The 10,957-nt window shown below is 38.9% G+C and overlaps 1 protein-coding gene across 1 annotated transcript; it reads left to right on the forward strand.

Moving 5' to 3' along the window:
* The first annotated feature begins 1,147 nt into the window (after nucleotides 1-1,147).
* On the forward strand, nucleotides 1,148-9,893 carry dhcr7 (7-dehydrocholesterol reductase). Its single transcript, XM_023268169.3, has 8 exons — nucleotides 1,148-1,265; nucleotides 2,479-2,587; nucleotides 5,030-5,252; nucleotides 5,337-5,427; nucleotides 5,637-5,850; nucleotides 6,984-7,188; nucleotides 8,283-8,414; nucleotides 8,518-9,893. Exons 2-8 carry the CDS (start codon nucleotides 2,499-2,501, stop codon nucleotides 8,980-8,982), a joined length of 1,419 nt encoding a protein of 472 aa, XP_023123937.1. The 5' UTR covers nucleotides 1,148-1,265; nucleotides 2,479-2,498; the 3' UTR covers nucleotides 8,983-9,893.
* Nucleotides 9,894-10,957: the final 1,064 nt, after the last annotated feature.

Genomic DNA, 10,957 nt, shown 5'->3' on the forward strand with positions numbered 1-10,957 from the left:
TGTATAGCATTTGCTGACTTGCATCCACTCAGACAGGAGCTGTAAGATACTAGTACTTAACTTCAAGCAAGTGCATGTTAATATCACAGCTGTGTGCTACCCTCTAGTGGTGAAATTATGTAGCGACATCTGGAAACACCACATAAATCACCAGAGTTTATTACCGATCCAAAAACAATTTTCACCACATTTTATCAATTGCCACTGCACTGAGAAGAACAGGATGTAAACATACACTGCCATAGAACAACATTTAGAGGCCATTTCATTCAGGTTACATGTAAGACACAAATATCTGCAAGCTCTCCAATGTTAGTGTACAACGACAAAAAAAAAATAAAAATAAAATATTTGTACAAAGCCGTGGCTCTTTAAGGTGGACGGAAACACAAGCCATCAAGCTTGGACTGCATGCACATAAGATGTAGTTGGAGTTGTGTGAAGTAGTTTGGTGTGAAGATTTGCCAGTATTGTTCCATAAATATCACAGAGTACCAAAATTACTGGCCTGCTGCCATATTCACAAAACTTCCCTTTCATTCACTTTTCTATACAGTTTCCCATCTATTACACACAGAAAAGTCCATTAAAATTAAAGTATATTGCAATGATGACAGATGACTGTAAGGGGTCAGATAAATTAGATTTACCAATAATAAATGTAAACTATGGTGACATGATTGATTATTTTTTGCAGTTGTTTTAATGTGAGTGGTTTAGCTGTTGAAAATACTTTGACAATGATGCAAAAGCTTACTTTTTCCCAAATGTTTTATTTTGTAGCAAAGGCACACCCACACGTTGTTGATTTCAGTGTCTATAAGTTGTATAAAATATACATTTAAATGTAAATGAAAAATACCTTTGTAAAAAGTGCCAATCAGTTTCCTAAGACATTTATTACTGGTGTTATAAGATAACAATCGAATTTATAAAGCAAAGTGCAGTATTTGTAGGAGAAAAGTATTGACAACTATTTCATAATGTTGCCAGTTTACATTATTCCGGCTAAACCACTCAAAAGCGTTAGTTCTTATCAGGTGGTTGTGGCTCCAGCGACGTCACCCAATCAGAGGACAGAAGCACTTCCCAGGCCCGCCTTTGCACTAATACCACTGGTTGAATGTTAATACGTATGGCGTTATGGGCGGAGTCTGTGGGGCCATGGTGAGCTCTCCAGCGGTTACATGAAAAACAGCACCTGGGAGGAGAGACGAGACGAGTTATCTTCTTTCTTCGTCGTCCGCCGGTGCAGATATCTACAGGTGAGTGGGCTACTATGTAATACTGCATCGGTTTTATCTGTTTTTGACGTTATTGCATGTCTATAATGTCGGTATGCTATATCTACAGGTGAGTGGGCTGCTATGTAATACTGCATCGGTTTTATCTGTTTTTTACGTTATTGTATGTCTATAATGTCGGTATGCTATTTAAATTGCACCGTTTTGTCAACTAAAGACATTGCTCACAGTTATTTGAGTTGCTTCACGTTAGCATGTAAAGAAGGCCACGCGCAAGAAACTAACAGTGCTAACAGATTATTTTTGAAGTTTTTTTTTTTCCCCAAAACCAATGGACCTTTATTATTAACGTTATGCAACTGTGAGTTCCTCACTCCCTCTCTAGATATTGTCTTTGTGTGAAGCTGCTGGAAAAACGGAACAAAACGAAACGCCGACATATCAACAAAACAGCGACGCATTGAAATCGTTTAGTCGTCAGGCTTTTATTGTTTGTGTAGTTTTAGTGTAAATTGGTCCAGCTGACCTGCTGCTACCTTTGTACCAGAAATCTGTCCTCCAATGTGTGTCACATTTGTGGGATCCGTCCCTTTCTGTGGAAAAGATGCATTTGCCGGTGATGCAAAGTATCAAGACTTTCATACCAAGTATGAAGACTTGGTTTAAGGTTACATTTAGGTTCAGTTTACTGTAATGCTAAGGGTTAAACAAGTAGTAGTTGTGGATAGGATCTGTCTACAAGTTATGTCATGTCCTATGAAATGATGGAAACATAACTGAGAGAGAGAGAGAATGAAACATGGTCACAGTTGGAGAGAATATAACATTTCATCTGAATGCATTTGGAGGCATCAGTGTTTCCATTGCAGCCAAAGCCTGATAAACACACAGGCTTTATCAAGCTGACCTCCAACTAAAGTCCTGTTTGCTATCTCACATGTCCAAGGACATGCACTTTAATTCATCCAATTATCTCATTTCATTATCTGTTTATAAATGGTTGGCATGTCTTGACTTGACATAACACTGACTTTACACAGTAAGAGACTGCACTGAATCTGTGAAGACAGGAGAAAGTGACATTTGTTTGGTCTTTTGTGGTGTCTTTCTTCTTTTCTTATACACTTGGTGAATGTTGTGGATGTTCAGAGATTTAAAAGGGTTCTGGTAATGTACAAAGTACAGCTCACTGCTGCATAACAGATCATGACCTGATAACCTGATCTTTCACCAGAGTCGAAAGGTGCAGTAGCCATGGAGTCCACCAGGAGACGTACCCAGCACAGTTCCAATGGCAAAACCTCCGAACACATGGAGCAGCCAGCACAGTGGGGCAGAGCATGGTGAGTTCATGTCACATCACAGGATACGATCATATGATCGATCATTTTTAATTTATAATATGTTACCTAAAGTTCCACCAAACAGGCCGTTGTCTGAACTGTTTTTCAGTAATTCACTGTTTCAGTTTCAAAGTGCTGAAAAACAGGGGAATTTATTCCATGTCTTGCTTTATTTTATATCCTTCGCTAACTGAATGTTAGTGTTGGTAGTTCACATTTTTACCCAAAGGTGAAGAGTGAATGACAGGACATTTTAAACTGAGAGAAAATAAAACAATGTTAATTCTCTTTCTACGTTGTTTCATGCACTGCACAAGTACTGCATCAATAAGCAGTATTGGAGAGACTAGTGATTTTAATGATACCCCTCCCTATTCATCACAAGGGCAGTGTGAATGTCTGGACAAATTTTCATGGCAATACATCAAGTAGTTTTACAATATATTTCAGACAGGCAGACCAACAATGCCATTGCTAAAACCACAAAGCTAGCATGGCTAGACCTTGTATATATCTTGGTGATATGACAGGCAAGTGATTGGGGAATAGACTGTCACACATTTGTGATAATTCTTGAAAAGTAGCCTTTAAAGTTATGCAGTTAGCATTCTGCTTTTTTCTTGAGTCATGTAATTTTCTAATAGACCTTTTTCACAGACGATATTTGGGCTTGTCAAATCATGTAAAGATTAAGTGTGTCTGAAAATAACTACAACCCATTTTGTTCCAAGGTCTTGGTACTTTCCACACCGGCTCAGTATCATTGCTTGATAGAAGCAACCACCATTATCAAAAATACTTTCAGCTATGCTTTTCCAGTGGTAATACTTGACAAAGTCTGGAAATAGTTGTAGCAACTTATACAGCACTGTAATTCCATATGTATGTCACATACAGGATCGTTTCCCACCGTTGCAGACTGCTTGCTCATAGGGAATCCCAAAGCAACTTTGTATTGTTGGGTTCTCTTTTCTTTGTTTAAATTATGGGAAGTGCTATGACATGACAAATGTTGTGAACTGGTGCTATATAAATAAAATCCAGTTGAATTTAGACATTATTAATAGTTACACATATGTGTTTCTCTCTGAAAATCCATCCATCAGTTATCTATACATCGCTTAATCCTCATTAGGGTTGCGGGGGCTGGAGTCTATCATAGCTGACTTAGGGTGAAAGCAGGAGACACCATGGACAGGTTGCCAGTCTATTTCAGGTCTACACATAGAGACAAACAAGCACACTCACATTCACACCTACGGACAAATTAGAATCACCAATTAACCCCAGCATGTTTTTGGACTGTGGGAGGAAGCCGGAGACCCAGGAGAAAATCCACACATGCACAGGGAGAACATGCAAACACCACAAAGAAGGCTCCCAGGCACTCAGGGCTGACATGACAACAACCTAGCAGCCTGGTGATAGGACAAATATGAATGTAGAACAAAAGAGCTAGCTGGTTAGCAGCAACCGGCTAGTCCAACTCTTCTGAAAAGCAAACCAAATTAAGTCATCCATGATCTAGAATTGTCAGATCACCCACCTTGCTTGGTATACATAAAGTAATTTAAGAATGTACTACAGTATACAATAAGGTTGAACAGTGTTTTCTGGCAGATGCAATGTATACATTTTAAATTCATCCATCCATCCATCCATTATCTATACACCGCTTAATCCTCACTAGGGTCGCGGAGGGGCTGGAGCCTATCCCAGCTGACTCGGGCGAAGGCAGGGGACACCCTAGACAGGTCGCCAGTCTGTCGCAGGGCTACATATACAGACAAACAAGCACTCACACATTCACACCTACGGGCAATTTAGAATAATCAATTAACCTCAGCATATTTTTGGACTGTGGGAGGAAGCCGGAGTACCCGGAGAAAATCCACGCATGCACAGGGAGAACATGCAAACTCCATGCAGAAAGATCCCGGGAAAGCCGGGACGTGAACCAGGGATCTCCTCGCTGCAAGGCGAAAGTGCTAACCACTACACCACTGTGCAGCCCATTTTAAATTCACATGAGTTTAATATTAACTGCGTAACTAATCACTGTGCAACTGACTATTAATACAACAGTCGAAACCCTGGATGAGTCATGCTTTAAAATGCAAGTGTAGCATTTAAATATTGAGACTGGTATTATGTCAGTCAGTCCACGGCATGCAAGTCTGAACCACATAGTATACATTAATCAGTGGGCAACATAAACAATCCTTGAAAGTTTCGATTTGCTCAGATTAAATTAAACTGAATCACAGCAATGCTCTAATTATTTTATATGCACATCTTGTATGTCATAAATAACAGCCTTTGCAATTTGCTGTTTGCAAAAATTCACTTTTAGATTTCAAATCGATTAGTTGCTCAACCCTGATATTTTATGATCTGTCCTTACACTGTACCTATGTGTATATCTATGTGATTCATTCTTAGGGAGGTTGACTGGTTTTCCCTCATCGGCGTAATTAGCCTCCTTTGCTTCGCCCCTTTCATTGTCTTCTACTTTGTGATGGCCTGTGATCAGTACCAGTGTTCGATCAGCCAGCCTCTGTTTGAGTTATACAGCGGTGAAACCACACTACTCTCCATCTGGGCCCGATCACCCTCCTTCACGTGGTCAGCTGCTAAGATTTATGCCATCTGGGTGGGCTTCCAGGTAAGTGGAGGACTTTTAAGGAAAGTGCAGCTGAGAGAAACTGTTCATTGTCTTTAAGGTAAAATGGATTGTATTGTCTGTTAGGTGTTCCTGTATATGTGTATTCCCGATGTCACCAATAAGTTTATTCCTGGCTATGTTGGTGGAGTGCAGGATGGAGCACGAACTCCTGCTGGTAATTACCACACACATATCTCATCAGTTCACAGCATTTCTTTTATTATGAAGATCAGTGTTACCTCAATCTGATTTAATGCTTTTGGGGATTTTAATAGAAATGTCTAAGAAAATATTTTATTATTTAAAACATGCATGCACCATTTATTAATAAATTAGTATGTAGATAGTATTTTTAAAACCTATTTTGTTTTGTTTTTTCTCAAGGCCTGATTAACAAGTACGAGATCAACGGGCTACAGTGTTGGCTGATCACTCATGCCTTGTGGTTTGCCAATGCCCATTACTTCCACTGGTTCTCTCCCACCATCATATTCGACAACTGGATCCCTCTGATGTGGTGCACCAATATACTGGGCTATGCTGTGTCTACCTTTGCTTTCATAAAAGCTTATTTTTTCCCTACAAACTCTGAGGACTGGTGAGTACTGATACACCAGTTTTCTCAATTGATAAGACACTAAATTCCATTCACTGCACACAGCCACCAACTGACTGTACACATTTCTCAAAAACAAGACTCTGCTGTCCAAATTTTGGACACTGTTCATGGTTTACACACAGTTTCCAAAACTCTTGCACTCTTTGTGCAAAAGACTGAACACGTTTTTTGCTCATTTTGAACACACTTTTCACTCATAGCACGCATTTTTCAAAAAGTGAAAATTAGGAAGCAGAATTGGGACACTGTTCCAACACTGCTGTCACAATTAAGACACAACAGGTCAAAACTGAAAACACTTTTACCAGTGAACTGCACGCTATAAAACCTGCTGGGAAACAGCATTAGCTGTTCAGAATGAAATCTGTTGTTAAGGTCAGCAGATGGTAATGATGCTGCATGAAGTAAATTGTTTCAGGTTTATTGTGGTTTACTTTTCATGGTATGTAAATGTTGTTTGTCACTTCAGTGACGTGTATATTGGAACAATACAAGCAATCAGAAATGTTCTGAGAATACTGTGAAAAATCTAATGCATAATTCTGGTTTACAAGTGCTAGTAAAATTACAGAAAGTGTACATGACAGACTTTTTCTGTGTTTTGTGTGCTTTTGTTTCAGAGAGTTTTTCAGTTGGATTCTGATGATACACATGAATACATCTGGAACAATGTTAGTTTTCATAGAGGACTATTGATTCGGGAATAGTTCAATGTGAACCCTCAAGTTATTGTGGTTTTTCTGCCACCATATTCTCCCTTTCTGAATCCTATAGAAGAATTCTTCTCTACATGGAGGTGGAAGGTATATGAGCGGCAGCCATACTTTGGGAAAATCTTTTGCAATCAGTGGTCTTGGCATGTGATGATGTTTCTGTTGATGCATGTCAGGGCTGGATCAGACACACTGTGCAGTGTGTCGGAAAATGTGTACTATTTTTCAGGAACAGTGTCTTATCAATTGAGAAAAACTAATAGTAAGAATAGATTTTAACATCAGAAAGTGTTCCATCTGCATAGTGTTAATATTATCTGAAAGGTAACTTAGTTTCTGCTGTTTTAGCTCAGACCTTTGTCTACTTGTTTTTTTTCACCTTTGTTTATGATCCTACAGCAAATTCACAGGGAACATCTTCTACAACTACATGATGGGCATTGAGTTCAACCCCCGCATTGGCAAGTGGTTTGACTTCAAGCTTTTCTTCAATGGCCGACCCGGCATTGTAGCCTGGACTCTTATCAACCTGTCTTACATGGCCAAGCAGCAAGAACTGTACGGCCACATCACCAACTCCATGATTCTGGTCAATGTTCTGCAGGTAATGTGCATTAAAAAGAATGTTTTTTTAGACCAATATCATAGACTGGTTTAAAATCCAGGTGTCTGACTCAAGTCTTATGGAGATAATCAGAACTTCTTGTTAAATCAAACTCAACTTTGGCTCAACTCCTCATTTTGGGTTGTTTGCCATGATTAACTCTGCAATAAGGAATACTGTAATTACTCCGCCAAGGAATGGCAGAGTTATGCGACGATCAGTGTACATTTGTCTGTTTGCCTGTTAGACACAATACTCAAAAATAGGTTAACAGATTTGAATGAAAATTTCAAGGAAGGTCAGAAATGACACAAGGACCAACTGATTAGATTTTGGCAGTGATGTAGCTTGTAGTCTGGATTCATGGATTTGTTAAAGATTTCTGTATCATTGCAAGATAGCATCACAGCGTCACTGTAACTGTGACTACAATTGAACACTGTCAGCTGTAAATACCTACGATGTACTGAGGTACATCTTAGGTGTGGTCACTTGGTTTGCTTTAATGGTGATTTGGATGCAAGTAATCCAGTGTCACTATGCTACTTACTGAGTAATGTTCTGGTGGAAACATGGAGCGCAACCATATTTGTAGCAGGTGAACAATGATGGATTTCTTCAAGTAAATCAAAAGGGCAAATCCAACTCAGTGTCATCGAAATGCTGCTTCAATGTAACAATACAACTCAAGGAAACCTGTCTTTTTGTACAGAAGGAGTTGTGTCACAAATTTGCTTATTCCGATTGCTGATCTAGAAAGAGTGCAAAATCCCAAATATTGACATGTAATAACCTTTTGAGTTTTTAAATGTTTTTTAAATTCTTTACCTTTTTGATTATTTCCAGTTTTACATCATAATATGACCGATTTTTGTATATTGTATGTAGAGTGTTGTATCTTTATTGTAAATGTAATGACAGTGGTTAAATCATAAAGATACATGTTAAATTTTCTTTAATTTGATTAAGGTTAAGTATCTTTACAATTACAAATTGAAAAAACAGTCATCCATATTTTGAACACAGCTGTATGAGACAAAGTAATACTATAAAAAAAAACAACTGCGTAACTGGATCTTTATGTTTTCTTATAGGCTATTTATGTATTGGACTTCTTCTGGAATGAGGCGTGGTACCTGAAGACCATTGATATCTGCCATGACCACTTTGGATGGTATCTTGGCTGGGGAGACTGTGTCTGGCTGCCATACCTCTACACACTGCAGGTAACAAGCATGCACAGGCTAATGCACACCAAGACAAAAACAGAAAATTACACCGTAAGTCATTCTGGGTTAGGTAACAACAAATGTGCTTGTGTCTCTCCAGGGTTTATACTTGGTGTACCACCCAGTCCAGCTCTCAGATGCCCACGCTCTGGCCGTGCTGTTGCTCGGCCTCGTTGGGTATTACATCTTTCGCTCCACCAATCACCAGAAGGATCTGTTCCGCCGCACAGAGGGCTCCTGCTCTATTTGGGGCCACAAGCCGACATACATCGAGTGCTCGTACCAGTCTGCTGACGGTGGCATCCACCACAGTAAACTCCTGACCTCAGGCTTCTGGGGTGTGGCCCGGCACTTCAACTACACAGGTGACCTGATGGGTTCTCTAGCCTACTGTGCTGCCTGTGGCTTTGGCCACATACTTCCATACTTTTACATTGTTTATATGACCATTCTGCTGGTCCACCGCTGTGTGCGTGATGAGCACCGCTGCAGCAGCAAGTATGGCAAAGACTGGAAACGCTACACAGATGCCGTGCCTTACCGGCTGATTCCTGGAATGTTTTAGAAAGAGGAGGCGGGAAAAACTGGGAAGAAGTTGGAGAGATTGGGACAAAGATTAAGACAGATACATAAGTTATGACATGGTAATAAGCTGTCAAGATCAACATGACTTTTCTGCATATCGAGAACACAGTACCCTACACATTCTACACTGTATTTCATACATTCTTTTTTATTATGTTCCTTATATATTAGAGCACTGTACATGTGTATGTTCAGGTAGAGTATGTTTATCGCTGTACTTCTCTGCCTCAGTAAAGGCAGTTTGATTCACAAGTCTGCTTTCTTTAAGCTGTGACAGTTTAACATGGCGACACACATTTTTAAAAACAGCGCAATGTACAATGTTTTTGGAGTTAGCAGGACCAAGCACAACTCAAATCCAGCTGAAGACAAAATCAGGAGCAGAAGCAAGAGTCAGTATGTATGGCAGGCTTACATTTCTCAAATATTTGAATTTGATGGTTATGCGTTATATTATTGTAAATATAACGTGGGTTTCTTTTGACTGTGGTGAAAATAATACGTTTAAAGATATCACTTAGCTCTCAGGTCATTATGAAGTTTAAGGCTGTAAGAGCTGAGCATCAACTACAATGCCTTGTTGCTGCCTAATGGTAAATGGACCAATGTGATTGTTGGCTCTGCTACCACGACCTGCATGACAGAAAAGTTATCTAGTCTCTGAATAAAGATCGTCTGAGGGCTGAGCTTTGTATAGACAGCGTAAACAATTTAAATGACCTGCTAGACTTTTAACAACCACAGAATATAAGCACCTGAACAGCAATGAAATTCAAGCTCGATGTTGATAGAGATATTTTTTGCTTTGTTAAACCATCACATTCGTTTAGTGTTTATTTCCTCATACCAACACTGCCTTTCTGATAAAAATAAAGAAACACAATAAACTTACATTTTTCTGGTGACTGTTTTATCTACTGACCAAACTTTGAGATCTTGTTATCAGTGAAATAGTTTTTAAAAAATGATTATATGCATATTTAATCTACAACAAATATATATATTTAAAATATCTGTAACACTATAATTGTAGGACATTCACGTGATTGTAAATGTCTAATTTGATGTAATTTCTGCGTTCTAACACTAGAGGACAGCAAATGAAAGCTAATCCCAGCAGTCAGTGAAGGTGATACACGCTTGTAATGCTCCTGTTGCTATATTTCTTGTGGGTTTACCTAAAAGTTTAAATTCCCCCAAATCACTTAAATAACTTCACACTAGCAGTCGTGTGTCCTTAGCCCAAACTAGCACCAAATGAAATGCCATGTTGCTGAAACTCTCGTTAGTTTGCAAAATTTTTGTCACTGTGTTGAACCACTATTTTCTTATCAGCATAATTTACTTCCAATAGTCATGTGCACATCAACAAAACCATAGTGAGACAGTTGCTAGATAGAATAAAAACAATAAAAAGGCAACAGAATGAGCTCAATTGGTTTAATTAGTAACATTTGTTATGATGAACAAGAGAATGATCATACACAGAACAACATCCCAGAAAATAAATGTACATTTCCTTCATCAACAGCCCTCAAATGGATTTTGTAATGAGACTGTTCTGTCTACTACTGTTTCCAAGGCAAAACTTTAAGAGAAATCACAACTCCTTAACATGCTCAGGGAGAGAGAAGAAAAGAAATTGGAACATCTTAGTTTTTGATATCCGAGCAAAATCCATCTGATAAAGATCAAATGATGTGAATGGAATCTGCACACAGGACAGCTACTAAAATAAACTTGACTGTTTTCTCAACATCACTGTCAGGGTATTCAAAGGCACTTTTTCCTTTAAACAAAGATGCTAGTGGGAAGCTCTACAAGCTACCTTGAATCTACCATGCAATATACATTTTTAAAGAGGAGCATAATAGGTGAAGATATGCCATTTATGATTTGATAGCTTGTTCTCAAGTGTTTAGTAATCCATCAGACCTGACTGGCTAATTTTCCAC

Source organism: Amphiprion ocellaris, chromosome 1 (genome assembly GCF_022539595.1).
Source record: "Amphiprion ocellaris isolate individual 3 ecotype Okinawa chromosome 1, ASM2253959v1, whole genome shotgun sequence".
In the NCBI taxonomy this organism is placed as follows: Eukaryota; Metazoa; Chordata; class Actinopteri; family Pomacentridae; genus Amphiprion; species Amphiprion ocellaris.